This window comes from Anopheles merus, chromosome 3L (genome assembly GCF_017562075.2).
Source record: "Anopheles merus strain MAF chromosome 3L, AmerM5.1, whole genome shotgun sequence".
NCBI classification, from domain to species: domain Eukaryota; kingdom Metazoa; phylum Arthropoda; class Insecta; order Diptera; family Culicidae; genus Anopheles; species Anopheles merus.
The window spans coordinates 7,242,759-7,266,409 of record NC_054085.1 but is presented as its reverse complement, the minus strand read 5'-3'; the positions used below and the strand labels follow the sequence as shown (position 1 = coordinate 7,266,409).

At 43.3% G+C, this 23,651-nt stretch overlaps 1 protein-coding gene and 1 long non-coding RNA gene across 22 annotated transcripts in view; one reads left to right on the top strand and one right to left on the bottom strand.

The window, feature by feature from the left end:
* LOC121599005 (plasma membrane calcium-transporting ATPase 1) overlaps positions 1-23,651 on the top strand; it is a 66,203-nt gene that overhangs the window by 18,422 nt on the left and 24,130 nt on the right. For 19 of the 21 annotated variants that reach the window (XM_041926441.1, XM_041926430.1, XM_041926433.1 and 16 more), the window contains 2 exons: positions 9,366-9,423; positions 22,605-23,651. The exon at positions 22,605-23,651 is cut by the window's right edge. In XM_041926441.1, the coding sequence (XP_041782375.1) occupies positions 23,515-23,651 (137 nt within the window). In that variant the 5' untranslated portion in view covers positions 9,366-9,423; positions 22,605-23,514. Of the gene's footprint in view, positions 1-9,365; positions 9,424-20,652; positions 20,740-22,328; positions 22,447-22,604 lie in introns of those variants that run through there. The other 2 variants (XM_041926442.1, XM_041926440.1) reach the window with 2 other exon arrangements.
* Positions 19,226-20,369, bottom strand: LOC121599006. The gene is made up of 3 exons (XR_006005628.1): positions 20,277-20,369; positions 20,152-20,204; positions 19,226-20,084 (listed from the first exon to the last, which is right to left on the bottom strand). It is a non-coding gene; the product is annotated as an uncharacterized LOC121599006 (long non-coding RNA).

Sequence of the window (23,651 nt, the reverse complement as noted above, 5' to 3'; positions counted from 1 at the left end):
AATTTGAATATCATTTTTTGACAGGATGGGTGAATTTTTTTGTTAAAACAAGCTTTCTTGAGATAGACAACAAGCACTTAGATAGCTGCTCGAAAACTACTATACAATACAAACAGCAGACAGGCTGAAATTTGCCTGCTGAAGACCTGGCAGCTGACAGGCTGACAGGCTGAAATTTCAGCCTACGAACTTAAAACGGAAAGGGTCCCTGCTCATATATCGTTTATTAAAAGAGTTGGCATGGGCCATAATAGCAATGAGCTGGTGCCGGGCTAATGTAATTTTAACGTGTACAAGGAGACACATTCTAAGATTATTACAGGAAATATTATAAACGTTGAGGTTACTGGGTGGTGTTGTCGATTTACAGAGGCTTTAGTTGTCGGCTACATTCGTATCTTTTATTGGTGGTTGTTACTAGTCAATGAGTCAATTTAAAATCAATCCCATGTGTTGTGATTATAAATGGCAAGGAAAGGAAGTACTTTTAAGTATGGACATTGGTATGTACAGTTGGAATGCACACACATTACTATTTAAAAGTACCGATAAAGAGCATCAGCAGACAGCATATGATTCACCATCCAGGGCCAATCTAACGATTGTCCTCAATTTGGAATGTGAAAAAAATGATAATACTGGCCTAGTTTCCTGCTCGGGGTCTTTTTATTTTATTATTACGATCATCATAAGCCTGCCGAAAATCAGTATTCCAGAAAGAAAGAGAAAACGTATCTGACGAGGGGAATATAAGCAACATTTCCACACTTTTCACGTTTTCTCATTTGTTGACATTCTCATCGAGCGAGTGAGTGTGTTGTCTCCCTCAGCATCAACACTTTTCTCACCATTAGATATCAAATCGATCTTCTCACCTCAGATATGAAATAATCTTATCTCAACTCTGCGTACTCGTCCTCTTGAGAAAGATGTTGAACAGATATGCTCTCTCTCTCTCTCGTCCGCTGTGTCCGAGAACTCATCTCTTCCCTTGCAATGGGTGAGATGAGAGAGGAAGGGTTCTAGTCCAAACCGTAGCGATCTTGAAGAGGTGCGCCACTTCTCACCAGCTCTTTTCTCATAAGTTCTCACAATTTTCGCCTGCGCCTCTCTACGATGTGAGGTGGTGATTTTCCTCATTTGCTCATTTTCTCGCGCGAAGAGAGACGATACATATTCCCGTCCTAGATTGCGGCACTTGCTCCGGAGTGTGTGAGCTCATATGACGTGAGAGACGGGTTTGGAAGCTTGCCCAAGCTTCGAAATGGGGATGGCGGCATCCAGCAGCTGCTGCTGGGCTCGTAGACTGAATCACCCGGTTGGTGGTGGTGTGGCGATGCTTGTAGATAGGCAGGTGGTGGTGGTGGTGGTTTGCTAGCATCAAAAACCTCTTGTGTGTACGAACAACAGCGGATGACAGTTTTTCGGTCAAGGGGATCGAATGACGTCATGAGCGATGAGATGATGAGATTTCGACGGCGCACCTTGTTTCCTCCCTGTAGCGGAGTACGTCCCGTCAATGTACCCGGAGAGACCGACCCCCTGGGGTGGCAGATGACTTTTCTCAACTGCTCCCCAGGCGCGCACTCGAAACGACGGCGCCCTACATACACATAAACACACACACATGAACACAAACATACACACATGAAGCTGAGGGATTTCTCTTGATCTAGCCTGCGCTGTTGTAGAGCAGGAAAACGGATAAAGGCAGGGCCAAAATCGGTTCTAAAAGAGAGTGTGTTCTTCCATTAGCGAATGGATTGTTTGAAAGGATTATGACTGAGGATGTGAAGGGTATGTGTTTGTGTGTGTGTGTGTATGAGTATCGCTCTTATCGAAGCAAATGTCAGCATTGTATCCTTGTAGCTTTGTTTCGAGACCGACGACGGTTCCCCGGGAAAAGGTCGCATTTTATGACATGATGTGCTCTCGGACCAAACCGCCGACCAGAATGTTCCCTCCGATCGATCTCTGTGCAAAAACGTTGTCGTATGTAGAACGAACGAACTATAAGCAGTGCAGAAGAAACACATACCCTTTGTGAAAAGTGGGGTTGACTGCCGCCACCGCCGCCGGGCGGAAATGAAACAAGAACGTCTTATGAGCGTCAAAGACGGCAGAACCCCCCCCCATGGTTTTGTGCTTACAGCGACAAAATAGTGTATTATAGGTACGTTTTTGCTTCTCTTTTCCCTCGCCCGGAGCCATGTCATCGCATACATATGTGTGCGCTTGAATTTGGTACAGCGCGAATGTGTCTTAAGCACGATTTTGAGCGCGAGTCGTGTGGGTGAGATTGTGGGGGATGTGCGATAGTGTTAGAAGCTGAAAAACCGCACCACAAAAAAAAACACCAAACGGGGCGGGCAGCTCATTTGCTTGCTCATCATTATTTATAATTCAGCATTCGTTCATCTTGTCGGCAACTGTTGTTGTTCGCTTCCCTCGCTTCTTCCATTGTGGCCGCGCCCGCTGTCTCTATTTCTCTAATGGCTTAGGTGCACGCTGCTGATGCTTTGTCACTTTTGCTGCACACACGCACACGGATCGCTTGAGAGACATCCTGATGGTAGTTGACGCCGGGGGAGGGTGGAGGCTTTTATTTGCCTTTGCCTCGCCTAAAATGCCGGTACGATGATGCTGCTGGCCGCCGACCGCCCTTTCCACGGCCTCTTCGTTGTGTGCTAAAGTGGGAAATTTTGATGAACAATGTGTGCTGCGTGGGTGTGTAGTATGTGGATCATAGAGACATTTTGGTGAGGCGCCCATACACACTACAGCGGTCACAAAAATGTCCAATCCCACCCGGCAGTGGTTTTGCTTCTTCCTCCGAAGTGTCAAAATGTGCCAATGAGGGGGTTGGAAGTTGAAGGAGTCCCACCAGAGAGCGAGTTGTAATGCAGAAGTTGCAGTCAGTGGAGAGTTGTCGTAAGCTACAATTTCTGTGACATATTTGAATGAGTGGTTTGAGGCTGTGAGTTGTGAGATTCGAAATTGGAAAAGATATGCGTATGTGTAATGTAATCGAATTGTTTAACGATTGCCAAGATTAACAAGCATTTTTACTGTGTGAGATAGTGCGCGAGTCATTTTGAATCCTAGTTAAGATTTGAATCGCTAAGAAGATTTGTTTGTCAAGTAGGATTTTGTATTTTCCATTTTAAGTATTTTTTCTGTTATTGGGTTTAATGTCTTTATCGCATTAACACGATTACAATGTTATTCGAATTTAAATGTTTTATAATCACATTTTTGAAAATACTTGAACTTTAAGATTTGGTTTCAAACTAGTTTGAAGTGAGGTAAACTGATGGTTAGAGTACATTTGGTACATAGTTAGCGTTCTTTCTGAACTTCAAGTAAGGGTATATGATATTATTTATTCCTTATGTTTGTGGCGATGTATGACATGTATGACGTTATGACATATTGCGACAAATTATGATAAATTTATGGTAGTAGTACAGCTGAGAAACCCTTTATTAATTTTAGCTCAGTGGTAAGCTATTTGATTGTTTTATTGTCATTCTTAACTTGAAAATGTAAAAATATTTACTAATTGATTGCTTGTATATCGTATTTTAATATAACAACATTTTCACAACTCAAGACTTCTGTTGCGTTAGAACGATGGCAAGATAGGGCCATGCAACTATCCTAATTCATATGGCTTTTAATTCTTTATGGTAAACTTGGTAGGCATGTTTTAAGGTCATGTCATTAACCTTTTCATACATTTCGCTTGGAGGAAGCATTAGCAATAATATGGTCATTATCTATTTTGCTAATGCGATATGAATTGTTGTATACCATAACACTCTATCAAGCCGAAAATTATTCAATTACTATTTACTAAAGATCAACGCCCTAACCCGCCATTAAAAATCATCATCAGTCATAAAAAAATGTATCGTTTGAAATGAGAAACCATCAAACCTATAAATTAAATCAAAATGCAAAAGCACGCAAAACACATTAGCACAAAGGGTCATTAACCTTAATAGTGTTACGAACTCATCGATTGTGTGTGTGGCAAAAAAGGTGGAAGGTGTTAAAGTTTCCTATAAACGCTCTTTTAATTAACTGAACTCGACAAATCGCTACGTTCCAAATGTGTAAACTTTCAGTATATGGAAAAGGCTTTCACTTCCTTTTCGGATCGCTGTTGGGCAATCGATTATCGGTCTGTGCTGTTGATCGAGCCTTTGTCGCACGTGATGACACTTGTATATTGCTTACTTCCATTTCAGTGCGTTCATAGTTTTACTCGTTTTAGACGTATTTTTCACACCCGAAGAATCAAAACACCCACCGAACGTTGGATCTGGATCTGAGTTCTGCATGGATGCATTTCTGGCCCGTTTATCTGTTTGTGTCGGTGTTCGCAATATGCTGATTTGCACGTTCACAACGAGCGAGTGCATGATGCTACTGTGGCTGAAAAACGTTCAAATAGATCTAAAGCGCAACCAAAAACACACCCATTTGATCCAGTTCGATAAGGTTCAGACATTTGCTGGTTGGAATGTTTCAAAACTCTGTTTTCCGCGCCATGTGTTGTGATGATGATGTACGTTAGTGGTGTGACGTGATGATGATAATGGTGGGGACAGTTTGGAGGCAATGCGAAACATATGCCGGGCACAATGCAGTTGTTTATGTGCTTTGTTTATGCGCTTGTGCTGGTTTGATCTGTGAGCGAGCACATGTTTCCGCACGACCGCGCGGCCGTGTGTTGAAAATGTCGCAGAACGGCACCACGCGTTTCCAGTGCACGCGGTTGACGTAATAGTTTTCAGATAGTATGAAAACGTGGCCATGGCATGAATCGATAAATGTTTTGTTTCTATTTTTTTTGGGGGTTTTTGTTGTTGTGCCGTTGCTTTGCTATTGAGTTTGAAGGATGCTAAAATAGCATTGCATGAACGGTAGCTATTTGATTATGCCAACCGGTATATTTTTGGTGTTTGTAGCGATGGGATATGGAGGACGGTGGTGAGTTTGATCTTTCGTGCATAGCGTTCGTTTATATACGGAATTACACATGCTGCTGCTCACAATGTATTTGTATATTATCGGTGTAATGTCATAACATCACATTATTTTGTCAATGTTTTTTATCAACTCAAAATCAACGTCAATTTAGGATCGTTTTATTTGTAGGTCTGATAAACAGCTTTAAGCAGCATTTGGAGAAGCAACTACTTCTTTTCTGTCACGATTGTAAATTCTTAACCTTCTTGAAATTAATACGAAAATCACTGAAATCATTTCAAATATTTGAATCAGCTTAATTATATTGATTCTTTTCAATGACATTTAAATAATCAAATATGAACATAATTGTATGTGAAGCCAATATTGATTGAATTCCATGGCAACATTCTCCTCAATTTCACGTATAGAGTTGATTCTGGTGCTATTCTTAAACGGGAAAAGCTCAAGTCACAAATGAACGTCAAGCTGTCTCGTTCTCTCTGTGCTAGCAATCATCCATTTTACATAATCTACGATAACTCCCAAGTGTGAAAGTTTGTTCCAATATTGAAATGATGCAAGAGAAAATTATACTGATTTATATTTTTCTCAGTAACAAAAGTTAAACCAGAAGCTGTCCGCTATGTTACAACTAAGGTTTCGATAGTACGCATTTGTAACGTTAGTAAAAGTAGCCGTTCATGCGTATTGTACAACAACGGTTCCTGGTTTAACTGGTCGTTTGATGAAAGGTGTCCTATTACCTAAAGAGGGTCATTACCGATAAAGTTTCGAATTTCTTCCAAGTCTTTCATCTATCCAATCGCACTCCCCCGCTCCTAATCCAACCGCGCGCGTATGTGGTTAGACGCCCGCCTCATGTAGGAAATAGAACACTAAACGTTTCCTTAGTATTTTTCTATCTCTTGAAGATCGCTTTCTAGAAGCCTCCCGCGCCCTGCATTCTGCCTTCCATCTCGTTTCCCTGTGCGTTTGGTGCGATCGACGGTAGCATTATTTTTCACCATTATCCACGAGAGTGGCCGAAGGAAATCATTCTTTTTTCGACTTTCTATTCACGTGCAAGTAAAAAAAAGCAATGGTGGTGTGTGTTGCTGGTCAGTGTGAGGATTGATGCGCGCGGTCGGTCCACGAGTTAACGAGACGCAGGTGTGTTGAGAAATGAGACCTATTTCTGGACGGTTTCGTGAAAAAAGTAGTGACCCCCCGCTCCGGGCTCTATTATGTTCCTCCGGCGTTTGATTAGTGAGGTATGTCACGCACTCTGGCGTTTGGACGATATATGTGGGCTAGGAGTTTGAGCTAGCCTTTTGTCTTATGGTTTTTATTTTCGCGAGCATTGAGAAGCTGTTCAAAAAACTGTCACGAGTAGGTTTTAGGAATTACATTAGAATTTTCACATTTTCAGTCTGTGTCCTCATGTGGGACCTCATTGACCGTTGAAAATCGACAACATTTTCAATTCAACAAGTCTTTTTTTACAAAATAGTTTTACTTTTACGTTAAAATTGCTTTGCTATGAAAAATGCTTTTGATATTACAGGGGGTTTCACATCAATCTGATATTTCATTTTCATCATAATAATTTTTAATTTCTTCAGCATGATTTCCAACACGACCCAACCTGGATTGAGTTTGACAGTTCTTTGTTATGTGTTGAAAATCAAGTGTCGAAACTGAAATTTTATTGTGAAGCAAATACACCATCTGAAAGTTGTTGGAAAACATCTTGGATTCCGTGAATAGTTATGTGCACATGCGAAAGTGACTTGGAAAACCCTGTATTACAGGGTTTTTACTTTCGGATTTAAAAATTGTTATTCACCGTGTGTAACATGTTTATCCAAATCAATCTGATATTTCATTTGCATAAAAATATTTTTTTTATTTCTAACACGACTTAAGCTGGATTGAGTTCAGTACAGCTGGAGACAGTTCTTTATGATGTGTTGAAAATCATGTGTAACAGTTGAAATTTTATTATGAAATAAATACACCATCTGATAGTTATTGGAAAACATTTTAGAGGCGGTGAATAATTATGTGCACATTCGAAAGTGACTGGGCAAACACTGTATTTAGCGCTACAAACGAGCTTGTGTTGTTGTGTAGTATCTTCATAATAAACAATAATTTAATTATTATGATTAAAAACAAAAACCATCATGTTTGATCGGTTGGACATCCAAAAAAGAAGTTATTATTCTCCTCCGTGTACCAAACTGTTATCAAGTTTGTCGTATCAATTTTCGTGCTGCTAAAACGCATCTAAACGCCATTCATTGACACACATTTTCTTCCGCTTCGTCGTGCCCAAAGCATTCGTCTATACCGGTTCCACACGGATGGGGACACTCGGGCACAGTGTTTGTTTTCAAAAAATGGTAGACAAACATTTCAACCCCGACCGTGCGGCACGGTGTTTGGGGGTACCGGTTGTACGCACTACAGCTATCCGCCCGCTTATCGATGCTATCAAACTTGTTCACTAATTAACAATTTCTTTGCTACGTAAATTTTCATCCATCCGTACGCGAGCTAGCATGACGCCAGAGTGAAGGCAGACTCTGACGCACCTGATGGGCAGGCGGACGTCGATAGCTTTCCGCAAGTGTACACCACGCAGTGTGCTCTGCTCTGATCCAGTTTATCGTCCACTTAGCGAAGGCGGTCGAATGCGTATTGTTCTGTCCGCGAGGCTGACTGAACTTAGCCGACAGGGAAATGAAATGTACAGGAGACGAACTGCCTGTGTCTGGGTTTGGGAGCGGTTCACGAAGCAGTTGCTTCCGGCAGTGCGCGCTCTAAATGCGAATGTGTCGCACATGACTGGCCACCAACCTTCCGATGATTCGTGCTTCTTCCAAGTAGGAAAGGCGGCAGGAGGTGACGTCATTCGCAATGTTATGGTACAGTGACTGCTTTTAGGAAAAAGCTTGATGACGCGGGGAATAGCGCGCTGCGGTTTCACTTAACGCTGGAGAGCGGCACTGTGCGTGTTCGGATCGGACGTCATGGAATTCATTTGCACCCACCCTCGAACCGAGGTACTGGCATTGAGGTCATAATGATTGCAAAACTGGGTGATAACACGTCACCAAAGCGTTACCAGTGTGTAATGTATATGGCACACGTGCGTACCTCGTCATATGGTCGCAGTTCCCATGTTAAGCGTTTTCAGAAGGTCGTAGCAATGAATTGTACATGAAGCTACAAACAAATCAGAGAGTTTTTGTTTCACTGTACCAGTTTTATGAAACCACTGATTAGTTGTGCTCCTCTTTGCTAGGAGTTGAGCGGAGCTTAATCGTGCTAACGGCAGCACTTTGTTTCTAGCCTGTTCGTTTTAATTGGCAAGCACAGGTCTATTTTTAATTTCAACAGTTCTTAGCACAAAGCGATGATCCAGTTAGCATGATTGCTGGACTCGGCCTTTCAATTTCATCCGGAGGTCATTGTGCTTCGACAATCCCCTCCCATGGTTCATGGCTAGAAGTTGGCATGCGAATATTCGATCGATTAACGATGCTTGACGATTTATTCCCGTCTCAAATTACCAGCGCTAGCGGGCGCAACACTTGAACTTAACTCTTCATTTGCGTTGAAATGGCAAGCGGTTTAGCGTATGGAAAAAATAACTTTGCAAACGCCAAGCCAAGGGACCTTCGGCGTTCTCATAAGCCACTTGGGTCGACCTCAACAGCAAATCCAATAGGTCAGGCGAGTTTTTTCAATAATGAACGAACCGTATTCATTCTGGTTGTGTGATGAAAAAAAAAACCACGAAATTACGTAACTCCTCTTCTCGCGTTCGCTTTCGTTTCAATTTCCCTATAAGTAAGAAAGTCTTTGTGCTGCAAATGCGTGGATGGTATCGGATGACGTTACTTTTGTGCGACTTGCGGGGGCATAATAGGGGTGGAATAAATATAGCATTTGTGTAGAACCTCCTGACACCTGATGGTTTGGTATTTATGTGTTTAACCTACTGGGTGGAATTCACACGCCTTTCACAGGGTAGTTTCACGTGTCAATTGGCGATAGGAAGAAAATAAAAAAAAAGAAAATCGGCACGCGTAAGGTCAACATTACTAGCCACACCAGTGCTCCCTCACAGTAAAGAAAGTATTTTTTTCTCGTTTAATCCTTCCCACATTGACGTCCATCAGTTGGGGTTTTGCGATCGGCGGATGGATTTTGCGATGGAAGAATAGGATTGTTCGATTTCTGGAATCAATTATAAAAATAGAAACACATTTTATGCTTCATAAATTGAGAGTGAAAGATGTTACAAGTGGCGGCTTTGCATCTGACGGTATGTTACGGTATAATTAATAAAGCCTTTTCCCCATTTTTATTTGCAGATCTGCCCGCACAATCGTCGCTTTAACTACTATTATTACTAATGAATTCTAGTATAAGGTAAGCTCAAAATTGCATTATATTGCTTCATTCGTCATGGGGAAATAAATTCTCTACTTGACGAGGCTTAGACAAGAATCTAACTTAAAGATCAATACATAACGTTAATTTCTTGCTCGTACGGATTCATTACGAAATCAGCCAAAAACTGAAATTAAAATCCGCTGCAACGGTTGTGGCAACTCACGGGCACACGGGTTCCGAAGCATCGCCAGAGCAGAGAGGTGGTCTTGGGGCATAGGCAGATGGAAATATGCCAGCATTATTTAATTGAGTGGGAAATCGACGGATGGTGTTACGAGCGATCGAATCGATTAATCCACCGTGTTTGTGTGTGTGTGTGCATCCTGTGGTGGATTAAGCCGGCGAAAGGGGGTTTAGGTTAGGGTACCGTTCCAACGTTTTCGGACGAGGTGTACAACACCCCGCGCCGATTAGGTGCGAGGAAATGGCGAATGTTTATTCTTTCCCGTACATCGAAACTGCTGCCAAATCCTGCCACCTAGTAGACGCGCGCTGTTGTGCTGTACTCACATGCCGGGGGGTGGTAGATCACGGTACGGTGCGCAAAGGTGGTACCGGAGGTGGCCATCCAATAAAATTTCCCAAACGTCGTGTGGCGGAGAAACCTTGAAGCGAGGTTGGAAGCCATTGGCATGGTGTGGGTACCAATACTATCACTTTTTTCTGGTAGGTTCGGCTTTGCCTATCTAGCACACGGTGGTTGGATTTTCGATAAACAATCGGTGTAACCTCGACCAGTTTAATAAACATTCATCTATATCGATCCGCAACGGTGCGACTCTGAGACACGAGGATAGAACATCCGAGTCGGAGCACATTGGGGAATTCACTGTCGCGTAACCCTTTTCCCTAACAGATAAAACGTATGGTTCAAAATCGCGACGAGCTGGACATTGATGAAGGCTTAAAACACTGGCCACAGGTAACGCGGAGATACCATCAAACAAGGGGAGAGAATTTAAGATCTACGTCTATCGTTCGGCTAGAGCAGCTAAAACGGCTAGGAAAGGAGAAGGAGCAAGTTAGGATCATTACCAGACGAGCATTCGAGCTCAATGTATGATTCTATATTTAGGTAGACATAAGTTCTCCGATGACAAGCCCTTTAAACTTGTAAATTGCTATAAAACCGATCATCTTGGTAATGTGATTTTCGGAATAGTCGGAAGCATTAAACTGTGTGTCGTCCGGTGGAATAGATGGAATAGGTCGTGACAGCGATGGAGACACACGGTGTGTGAAGAAGATACCTACCGCTTTTTGTACAGTATGATATCTACCGAAACTCGTCCGCAGTCCTATTTCTGGACACGAACCGAAGATCGCATTGCTGTCTTGCCGCATTTCCTCCAATTTCTTAGACTACAAAGCCAAGAAACTCACACACGCACGAACAGCAGACTGAAATCGCGTTTTTATGGTGAAGAATCCAAACGGTGAATTGTACAGCGGCATGTACGCCCGGCACGCGGGTGCGTAAGGTCGACGACTCGCGGTTAGCGGTGGGTCTCCCGCCGGTTTTAGAGGATGAGCCGTGTGCTGGTGTTTGGGAACCGTTTGCGATCGCAGGACCTAACGAATGGCGCACAGATGTGCGCGCACACACAGTTGCGAACAAAAACCTCTGCACTAGAGCAGCCGCCCTATCACCACCTGCAACAAAACCGACGTGAAGGTAGAGTTTGCACGATTTACGATCTTTTCGCTTCTCGCGCTCTTGGTTTCAAGTCCAAATTATCTCCTCCTCCGCACTACGGGACGAGACGATCTTCTCTATACGCGTTGGCGTTCTATTCTGGAGGTTTATTGAAACGATAGCGAAAGGTATTTTCAACTCGCTTCTTTGGATTTTGGGGTGCTGTGGTGGCCAGTGGGGGACTCCCGCGCCTGTTGCGTAGGTCGCGTCGAGCCGAGGGTGCGCGAACGTCCATTTTGTTTTGACGTTTAGTTTCCCAGCCTTTAGTGGACCGCCGCGCCGCGGGTGGTTTACACTGTATTTATAGTCGGTGGATAATGAAGGGCGTAGGTTTGAGCAAAAAAAAAAGTGAACCACACACACAGGCGCCCGGGCGAACATCTTTACTTGAACTGGGACGCATACACATGTTACCGCGAAACCCCCGTTAGTGTCCGGTTTGGCCTGGGGGTAAGCTGGTTCTCGTACACCCGGCAGTTGATTTATCGGACAAATATTAGCGAAGCTTGGGATTTAAATTACAAATTTGTTATCCTTATGTCTGGGTCGTCGTTTGTAAGGAGAATGGGCGTGTTGGATGTAGCGGGGAAGGGGCACGTGAAACTAAGCAGAGCAATGCGTGTCATGCTGGTTGTGCGCTTTGTTGCTTCAAGCTGCTCGGATCGGATGTAAACAGCATCGGAGGAACAACCGGGCGTGTTTGTAAAGGGGATGGCAAAAGGTGGCAATATATGCCCGGTTGGCTCTGTATTGGTGATTTTTTTTTCTTCACTTTTAAGATCGTACGTAGGCTGCCAACAATTACGGGGACATAAATTAAGGATCGACGGATAGGAGAGGAAATGGGTGGTACACGTGTGTGCTGGTTTTTAGCTCAGAGCTTAGAAACTTTTAGCTAAAGCTACGCTGCTTGCTGCGATAGTCTGTGGTACGGCCAGGGGGGAGGGTTACACGCGGTAAGATCAATTAAAATAGCTGACTTAGTAATACTTTTTCGATGCGGTTGTGTGCACAACAAGTGTGTCCGATTGTAAAAGCGAACGTCATCGGGCGGCCCAAACAGACGTCATTCCATCGGCCAAAGCTGCGCTAGAAAGAGATAATTAATCAGAAGCCTTTTGTGTGTAGCGTGTGTGTCTGTCGGGTGCCACCCGGCGGCGATCGTTAAACGCTGTCGTGTACACGCTCTCTATACTGTCAACGAGAGTGGTGCGCGCACATTCCACAGATTTAAAATCGCGCGAAATCGCACGGTGGCGTACAACGCTACCCTTACCCTCGCACGTAATTGCACTTGCGCCGTGTGGAGGTACCGTGGAGCTTTACCAAATTGGAATTGGAAGGGCTTTGGTGCGGCGGTGGGCGATGAAGCGAAGCGCAAACTGATTGACAAAGCGCGGGCGCGCGCGCACAACCGATGTAACCAATCAGTTAAGAGCAGCAGAGTGTTGTGTGTCGCCCAGTTAACGTCGTGAGAGAGCGGACGCGACAAATGTCATACGCTCGATTGTTTGAGCTGCGATCTCTCGCACTCGCGGGCGGTTACCGGGCACCACGATTTGTGCCATCCCCCCCTATCTCCAGTGCACGATGGTGATAATGTCAGGCCGCCCAGCACATTACATCGGGCGGTGGTGGTTTCGCGTGACGGATTGTGCTATTGGTTGTCCCCACTTCCCCCTCAGCCGTCAGTAGTAACGGACTTGTAAAGTCTATCATGAGTATTTAGTCGCACGGGTTGCTCTTCGGCACGCTAATGTATGGGAAATTGGGGTAAACTGGACATGTAAAGGATTGTTAAAAAATAGTTTTATGGTTTTATCTCTTCATCAACGGTGGCCATTACGTCTAGGCCTGACGCGGTCATGCCGGGTTAGACAAGCTTTCGAGACTTATTAGTAACCAGCAGCCGACCCTTGTTATAACTTATCTCAGAACAATATAATTGATTCGTTGTTCTGTACTTCTCCGATTCGTTTTGTTGGTTGGATTGTTGGTTTTTTAGCCGAGTCAAAACTTTAATATCGTCATTTTTACTAGCGGAATTAAAATTCATTGACATTAAGGAAGATCCTCCTATATTTGTTATTTGTTAAGACCCTATCACATTAAGGAATTTGGAATAGATTTGTTTCGTCAAAACGCATTTGACAGCTTTTATCTTGGCCAATGGATAGGTCTTGGTCAATATAGATAAAGAAGTAGAAGGAAAGTGAAGAGTAAAGAAGGAGAATTCCACTGTGCAAGTGTATAACGGTGGTTTTTTTAGAAACACATAAACCAGATCTGAGAGTGTCGTCGCAATACGAATGCTTCTATACAAAATAGTTATTTGAAACAGAAAGACATGTTTTACTTAAAAATCCCTTCTATTATTCCAAGTGTGTTATTACAATTGGGGAGGGAATTTTTCTATCAACTGAGGTCAGCCATAGATAAATTCCGGAATTTTTCCCGTAATGTAATATGGCCTTTATAGAGCGCTTTCTGCTGGTATCACAAACATAATAAATCACAATTAATATTTCTTCAGATGGTTTCTATATCGACAGTTATGCAAAAACTGACAAAGTATGGATAACACACTGTTATCAATACATCTAGAGTTTTTGAATTTATTTGTCCAGTGTATTAATGGGAGTCCATTTTGCCCCCCCCCCCATGCCCCGTACACGTAACCGCAGTACCACTAACACCACCAGCGCCATCTAGGTGCATATTTCCATTTCCTGTGAGCGCACATTCCATTCTGTGACATATTCATGGGTTTTATTTTTCCCTCTGACCACGGACAGCGAAGGTGCGGGCCTTGGATATGGCACTTGCTGGGTTATTCTTTTTTGTTGTTGTTTTTTTTTGTATCTCGTGCAGTAAAGCTCTCTCGCCGGCCACTGCTCTTCGGTTTCTAGTTTCATGTTTCAGTCACTGGAACGTTCAGTTTATCGTTGTACATTGGCAAAAGGTACTAAAGGCAGGTGTGGTTGAGGCTCATCATGCAAAATTGTGTTGTGGTACGTGGAACGTCCATTTTTTGTTCGTCTTCAATTTGTCCCGTTCCAGGTCAGTGGCTGATGTTGTTGTACGGAGTAGCCTTTTCATGTTTGCAGGTGAAGAGCACAAAGGCACACCATGAACATTAGTACTTTTTGTGGATGTGTGTCTGTGTGGTGCTTTTTGGAATAGGCGATGCATGTGGAATTTAAATTATTTCTTCATTTGCTCGGTCGTTCAAAAGCACATCTCCTCCACAGTGGAAATTGAACGTATGGGCAGGGCGGTGATGTATGTGTATTGTTTTTTGTTTTATTTTTCGCTAGCAAAAAAATAGCTGCCATAAAAAATCATACTAAACGACCCTTTTTACGCACGCGGAGCGGGCCACGCATGGTTAGAGCGAAGCTTTTTAAAATGATTTACGTTAACGCGCCACAAGCGCTGCTTAGGGTTAGGTGTTGCCAATTTTCAGCAGCACAACAACAATATCTAGCAAACTACCGGTCCCAAGGTGAAAGAACAGTATGCAAACAATGGATGGAAGGTACAGTGAGTTAATTATACCCACGGTTTGTCCACTTTAAAAACTCACCCCCCTTATTTTGTTGTTATCGGTTGCACAAGCCAACGGTTGTGAGTCAAAGTCAACGAAATGACTGAAGTTAGTTATACTGGTGCACGATGTGGTAACGAAAGTGGAATTTGTAATTACTACTCACTCATCACCACATGACAGCAGGAAGTTGCAGATACGCTCCTTTTTACTAGATATATGTCTGAACTATGTGTTACAATTAGGCATAGAAAATTGCTGCTGCACCGCTCCGGTTTTTCGTATTTGCGAAAACATTCAGAAAAGGGTATCAATGAATAGCAGTGCTACTTTCTGCGCTTTGTATAATCACATTCTGACACTTGACAGCTAATAGGGAACGTTGGAACTAGTGTTAGGATTCATGAATCTTTTGTTGAGATTCATGTATATGAATCTTTAGCGATTAGCAATTAGTGATTCGAATTTCGAATTCGAAACCTAATCTCTAAAGATTCGTGAATCTATAATGATCTTTAAATCTTTAAAGATTCATGAATCTCCAAGGATAGAAGAATCTCCGAAGATTCATGATTCTACAAGGATTTATGACTCTCGAAAGATTCATTATTCTTCAAAGATTAATGAATCTTCAAATATTAATGAATCTTCAAATATTAATGAATCTATAACATAACTGAATCCATTAAGATTCATCAATCTCCAGGGACTCGTGAATGTTTAAACATATATGATTTTCAAAATATTGAATTTGCGCGATTTTTTTTAGATTCATGAATCTTTCCAACCGAGATTCAGATTCATTAAATCATTTCTACGATACATGAATTTTAATCAGTTTTATCTAACACTAGTTTTTAAAGGCAATAATACGCCAACGGTTAGAAATACCGAAAATGTAGTAATGTAGCGTTGTCGTCTACTAACACTCCAATAACAAAAAAAAACAAAAACAAAAAAACTTCATCAACATAAGTTTAGTCATCCATAACTGCTGATGATTGTAAAGCTACAATTTATCCTAATGAGCCAAACACGCTACTGTGTATGCCTGACGTCCCTGAGCAGAATTTTTTCTCACTTAATACTGCACCATGTGCGCTGCAGGGTGTGATGGTGGGTTATGTGGATGGCTTTTGGGATGCGTTTACGTTTGCAAACCAACTGCAACGAAATGCACTGACCGTGCTAATGGATGTATGTGTGTGTGTGTTTGCTTTATCGAGGTTTTGTGGTGACCTAGCCGGAATAATTTCGTTGTAGGTGAGCTGTACACTATAATTCACTGCGTCTACTGATGCGCCGTAAAACCATGGGTCGGTGTTTGTTTAAACTTTGGAAGAATGAAATAACATTGGCCATGGTTTTCTGTACGGAAGTGTTAAAGTAGAATAGTATAATGTTTATTTCACTTCGAGCTTTACTTTTCAGTATGAAAATGAAAGCAAAAATTATAATTATTATCTTTCCATCTTACAATATACCGACGCTCACTTCTACGTGCATTAATGCCACCTATCTTCAACCAGATCAATAAAGTAGTGCCGTTCTCGACTACCTATTACTACTATTACTAGCTGAAGCAACGCTTTGCAGTTGATTGTGTTATTATTTTGATTCGAAAATATTGATCTGAAAAATATATTTAAAAAAAAACTGGACTAAAACGAAAGTGTGTGGGAAACACACCACACATTGCGGTAACGATCGACGTTTCCATTCGCAATCGAAGTGTATGTGTGTCTATATTTACATTTTGATGACCTCGTTTGTTGTTTCTCTAAACATCTTGTTTGGCTTTGGAACGGTTGCTTTCAGCTATCGATGATGATGTACTCGATGATGATACACGGACGTAAAATTCTAATAGAAATCGTTGCACCCGTCCCCTGAAACACAACCCCCTTAAGTGACCGGCCACCAGCCTCGTGGCCGCGCCATACCGATGAGCTGTGGATACAGGGGTTCATGCATATCGCTGCACCGTGCAAGGAACAGGCAATTAAGCGGGCTATTATCGTTTAATTGCTGATTGCATTGGTGCCAACGAAAATTACTCATCAAAGCCGATTTATTTGTTGTTTTATTACTATCTCCGTGGAAGGATACATTTTACCGCTTTGTGCAATCAAAATGAATACATTTTAGCAAAGAAAACCGTGACTACAGAGAGGGGCAGTTACTTATCGGTGAGCTAATTTCAAAACTTGAACTTCAAGAACAACAATAGAAAGAGGGAACATGTTTAAAGTTTGATAAAGGTGCTTGGTCTTTGAGAATCTATGCTCGTCAACACAAGGGCGATGTTGTTGTGTCCCTTCACACTTTTGAAATGCAAACCACTCGGGGAATACTGTCGTTGACGTGGTCGTCGGCTCGCCCGACAAGTGTTGCGTATGAATGTGTTTTAAAGTGCCGATAAAAAAGGTTACAAAATAGTCTTGTGGTACAGGGTCTATTTGAAGTTTTTGGATCTCTCCCCCGTTTTAAGTGTTTATTGATTCCCCCGCTTCCTTGCGACGGCACACGTTTTACGCTTTCGCAGTTGAGCATGCTTGCTTTTTTAGCGTTTAGCATTCGCGTAAGCGTTTATGTGTCATCTTGGGCAGTTCGTCACGGTGCCAATGTTTTGCTGCAACGTGTGGCGGGTGTTCAAGAGTGTGTTTCCCTTTTGATGCGTGGCCATACGCAAGCCAGTTTGATGTGAGCATCGTGCTAAACGTGTTTATTGCTTCGTGAAGTTTGTTTGTTTTTTTCCTGGTACAGAACTTAATAATTCGGTGTGACTCAATGCTAAACAAAAACAAATAAAGTAAATCTGTGTGTGTTTCACATTTGGAGTGCGATCACCGTTCCCGGGGGGCGATGAGTAGTTCGTATTCCCCGCGAATCGTTGACGCGGCGGCATACACGTACAAATACGATTGCCTCACGTAAATGTCAACCCTCTTCCTTACCGACGGTAGTATGCCCAGCAGCGGGTACGACATTTACATACCATCGAAGGTGTAATGTGCAGTAGCGTACCGACTACCACCTGCATCACCGATGTTTGCATTGCACTGCAACTTTAGCAATGCATTGAGGAAGAGAGAGAGAGAGAGAGAGAGAGAGAGAGAGAGAGATAGAGCTATAGAGTGTGGCACCGGCACGGACGGTCGGAGCGTCCGTGTCGCGAGTTGGTTGCATCAAACCAACTTGTTTTCGAACGAGCTCTGGAGGTTGGAATTTAAATGAACTCACCAATGCACGCGGAGTTGCTGCAGTGAAGTAAACCTGCACTGCATAAATGTAACGTTCATTAGTAGTAATCGGGCATTGGGTGAGATGGGACGTGTTTCCTTCACATTGGAGGATACGGTATCCTACAAACATGGTAAGCTTGGATACAGGGAAGATTTTGCTTATTGCTGCTGCCTCTTCGGCCGTTCGTGGTGATTACAGCGGAAGTGGTTTGTCTCGCCATAGCGTCGAAAGCTGAAGAGGTTGCCGAAACGCCCCCCCCCCCCTGGTCTCAAGATGCACTTGTATCTACACAGAGCGTCTCTAATGAAGCCATTAGCAACGACGTCCGTTGGCTTTAGTTCGTGGCAATAATGTTGTCTGTTCGCAAATCATTATCGGCAGATGCTCGCTACGCTGGGATATCTAAGCTATTATCATTGCTCTGAAAAAGCGGAGGATCGGTGGTTTGAAATGTCTCTAGTCGGTAGGAACTTTTTGAAAATGTTATCTACTACTTCGCTGTATCATTCTTCTGAAAGCCTCAATGTGGCTAAATTAAATTGAAATTGTTTTGGCCATGTTACATTACGTCGTATCCAGCTATATTAGCTACATATTGCTTAAGATTAATTAGACGATTGAATACACCAAGCTGCCGGTAGATAAGATACATTAAACTCCTTGTGAAATCCTTCCAATTCTTCAAAGAGCTATCAAGAGCCTGGCTACGTAAGTGGGTAATATCACCTCGTTACGAAATGTGAGTATCAAAACCGCTCTAGCAAAACCTCTACACACGCCTTATCTCATTTAGAGTGTCTGCCTTATCGTCGGTTGCTTATCAGGCCGACTGTTAGGCTAAATCCGCATCAATTAGATAAAACAGCTTTTGAAATAATTCAATTTACAGTTGAATTCGTTAATTATATGGCAAAAACCGTAGACCGTCGTTACCGCAGACATTCGCTGTCCGGTTTCTTTTTATCAGTGTTATCGCTGTTATGGTGTGAATTAATTTGAAACAGGTTTTGTTCAATGTCCTGTGTTGCTGGTGTTTCCAATCGCACGTAGATTAGATTCCAGTATACTCTGGTAGTGCAATCTGCCGATGCTTGTTGTGTGGCATTTGTGGAATTGATGTTATCTGCGTTTCTTCTAGCTAACTTGTATCAAGGGTTACGATAGTGATGGCAATATTTCTTTTTTTACAGAAAGGAATCGCATCAGTTTCTCATCAGAATAGAATCAGAAGTATAATGTTGATCCATTGAACCTAACTCCAGATCGATGCTTGTAAAGCTTCACTTCGTTTCCTAGGATTTCTAATTTATCCAATTAACACAACGACCCCAGTAGGTGCGGATCAAAATTCTCATCTCTAGTTTACGGTTCGTTCTCGCATGAGGCTAACCTTGTTCACAAATTGAAATACTTTGGAGATTCTTAATTTTGAATTCGACAAAAGAAACACAATCCACAGGATTCAAATGGCAATGAATACACTTTAAAGTGATGTTTAGAATGTAACAAAATAATGTGTTATTGACTAACGATGACCTTCTAGGAGGTTAAACAGCGTGTCACGATGGTGGGATAGTTCGATCGGAGAGCGTACGACACGACCATGACCGAATGTTTTATTGCACTGGGTAACGAAAATAAACAAAATAACGCTACCCACCACCACCAGATGTAAACGTCATCATGCCCGAAGCTGACCAATGTTCGAATGACACACCACGATCGAAAACAAGATTTGCCGCCGCCGGAGGCGAGAGCAAGTGATCGAGCGCGCAAGTGTTTCGCGATTCCATTTGCACGCTAAGGACGCACCTTTGAGGCGTATGGATGATAAATCGGAAGGTGTCAGAAAGAGAGCGGGTCGACATGATCGTTGGGGGGAAGCAATCGACGGGCGGCATTCAGTTGAAGATATGGTGGTCAGCCATATCTACACGACTGGTTTTGGATTTGGGACTACTCGGCCTGGTGGTGGTAGAGGGAGGCTATTGGGCTCGGTTAGAAGAGACACGTGAAGGCACGGGGAATGCATAAATATATGATGCAAAACTGGTTTTCAAAGCCAATGTGCCTTTGACTGTATTGGACGGTGGTGCCGGCTTGGTGTGCCATCGTGTTTGCGAAATGTTTTGCAGTTCAATCTCTTCCCTGTGGAATTATAATTAGTTAGGAATTAGTTGAGAATTCTACGAACACAGAGCTATGACGCGCTTACCACACCAATCCTTCAAATGCACCCGTTTGATTGTGAAACTGTGTTGTTCGCCACTGTTGAGAAAGAGAGAGTGAGAGAGAGAGCGAGAGTCAAAGATAAAAATGCGCAAGGTGTAAATCACCTACCGAAACATTTATTCTTTGTTGCCTATACGTTGCTCACAGTGGTCGGCGGAGGAACCAAAAAAGGACCGTAGATGTATCACACCTTCCCCATGCTCTACTCCACGAGGGAGAGATCAATTCTGATGACGTAAGAGAACTTTGCACAGAGCCCGTTCTGTTCCGTTCCGGTTTAGCTTGATCGAGTGGGCAAACTTGATGACGCCACGCGCAATGAAGTATGCCCGGGCTGTGGAATAGCGTCGATGAGAAGTTTCCAAAGCTCGCAGCACAGTGGTATTGAAGACGTTAGTGTTAACGGATAGGCACACGGGTTCGCTGTAACACTGCTGGGCGCCGGCTGATTAATTTTTAAGATGATCCTACACTATACATACCTGAGGATTAGTCATCTTTCAGTGAAGAAGGTATCGCTAGTGTCAACGATCTTCGACTAGCGCTGACTAGCAAGGAAAGTCTCGGAGTTGTAAGTATGTCACTCGCGAAGAATGTGTGTTTCAAAACAGTGGTTAAACGATTCTGCGCCTCTCTCTGTGACGGGCTGCGACTGAATTCTCGGTTGTTTCTCAGCTGGAACGCGATGCAGTCCCGAAACAGATGGCAGCGTTTTAATTGCGTGTGTTCACTATTAGCTGTGAACTTGACGTCGAGTTTCTTATCACAGCTATTCTTTACTGCATTGTCATAAAAAAAACCCTGGCGTGGAGGGGTTTTTAGAGCAGATCGTGACAAAGTTCAGCTCGGTGAAGATGGACTTTTATGTGTGTTTGCTTTCTGATATCATATCCCACTGATACACGTTGCCAGTATCTCATGAATTTCCGGACGTGCTTTAGTGCGTACATTATGGTACGCACTAAATATGGTAAATAAATATGCAAATAAATAAATAAATATGGTGGAATATCTGCAGCATTGGATGATTGAGGTGCTTTGGCGATCGTTTGACGAAGGACCGAAATATCTGATCGAACCAAACCCTTTTGAATAATGGTGATTATTCTGCTGTGGTTTATATAATTAGTTAACAACAGGGATCTTCTGATGAATCTTTCAACTCAACTTTTACGATCGACCACCCGCGTAAATAGTATGAGTGAGCCGTTTACAGTTCAAATAATTATTCAATGTCTAGAAAACTAACAACTCACTCAGAGTGGATTGAGTCATGTATGAGAAGATCGTATTCGAGATGGAGAGTGAGTGAGTGTGTTGAATAGGCACTGCAGATTTTTGTGGTACATTATTCTTTTAATAATGAATGGCGAAATGATGAGGGAATGAATCAAATCCTTGCAGTCTGATTCCTTTCATTGCCATTCTTATGTACTACGTTGTGTCAATAGTATGAAGATAATCTAATGATTTCAAGCCAATGAGATGGATTCGTTTTTGCCCTAAACCATCTCACTAAATATTCCTGCATACTCTAGTTGGTTAATCGCTCCCAGGCGGGGATTACACAATCCCGCCACTTCGCTCGGAGCACGTGCGAACCCCAGTTCGCTACAAAGCCTTGGAATGTGTGTTCGTAAAAATGGACAAGCGACATCCATCCCATCCGTTTGTAGGGGGTGAGCAAACAATCGTAAAACAGCGAGAAATTTGAGCACCTTAAAATGACTCCAGTACACGTTACAGTTGAAAGATGCAGAATTTGAAGTGTATGTTGTACATGACGCCCCATGTGTGCCCATCTAAACGCACGGGAGACTAGAGTAATGATAAACGATTCTGTACGGCTGTAAACGTGATATCTGCCAGAGTTGGTTGATGATATCCCATCCTTCCCCGCCGTGTAGCGGCGATTGCTGCTGATAAAAGTTACCTGTGCCGTGTGTCCGTCCTCTGCGTAATTTGCTGTGCCGTACATACACAGAGCACGGAACGACCGCAGTGCGTTATTTACTTTGCAGGCGAAGAAACTTATCCTTCCTTTGGCGCACTTTTTGGAGGGAATAGTGCAATGAGATCACAATCCACACACACACATATCGCCATCCCTTGGTAGAGACGCGCGATATCTTGGGAGCTACTTTTATAAATAGACCGCACTAGTTGACCGAAAGCTTCCACATCGCATGCCGTGTTCGTACGATCACCCTCTCGATCGGTCGAGTTTAGGTGTCGGTCTCGAGTGTTGGACGGCTGTTCTTGGAGAGCTGTATTTTCTGTAGGAAAAACAAAAGCTTGTTAATCCATAGTTTGTACTCTTTTTGATAGTTGGGTTATACCAACAATTTTGTGGAAAATTTAGTGTATAATAAAAGAAAATATATCAGTGCGGTGAGCTATGTTTGTAATGAGTCTGTTTTTTCTGTTACATTTTAGATAACACATCGTGCCACTACATCGAGACAGGACGGTGACAGTATCTCGATCGATCCAAAACGGAAGCGATTTGATCGACGTGAAGCTGCGTGTGATCGCAACGGAAGTAGACCGTGCCATGTTGCTGCATCCATTGCGCCCATAATTACGGTGTGCGACATTGGGTGGTCCGACGGCACCATTGCACTCGCCACACAGCACCGCCCGGGGGACGCATCACCGACCCGAAACGCACTCCCGATTGGTGGCGGGTTTGGCGGACGAGGATGCAGATGCTGCACGATATGATGACGTTGCTGACGACAGTGCTAGCACGCCATAGCTTCTGGTGACAGCAGCTCCTTCGCACGCCCAGATATCATCAACACGACGACGGGTCCTTCATTGGCGGCTGGTGGTGTCCAGCAGCAGCGACCGCGCGTTGTGCTCCAGCCGTGTGTCGGTAACCGGAACCAAACTGTGTTTTTGTGTGTGTGTGTGTGCGCGCGCGCATAAGTGTCCGTGAAATATTTCGCTTGAACAAATAGTAGCAGCAGGAGTGGTGCATGTGTGTGTGTGTATGCTGTACACGATACTACACGTTGTGCGTGAAGTTCGGTTAGTGTGATTGATTTCATTTGAGTTGTGTGTCCAGTTCTTAAGGTCCAGTGAATCGAAAGTGAGAGCTGTCTAGCGGGGGTGAAACTAAAACATACACACACATACGGAAAGAGACCGGAGTGGCTGGTGGTTTTTGATAGAATATTTAATACCAAAGGCCTAGCTCCTAACGACGACGGCTCGTAATTGCTCAGGCGTGCACGTGGTATAACTTAGCATACATCGTCAACAGTGGCGGTGTGTTTGCGGAGTGGGGAGGCATAAGAAGCAGTAGAACGCAGCGTAAGGTATAGAACATACCCGCGGCAAGATGGCGACTATCGATGGACGACCGGCCCAGTACCAGATCACGCAGAAGAATCTGCGAGAGATCATGGAACACCGGGGCCGGGAAGCGGTAGCAAAGGTGAACGAGTACGGCGGCGTGGGGGACATCTGCCGCAAGCT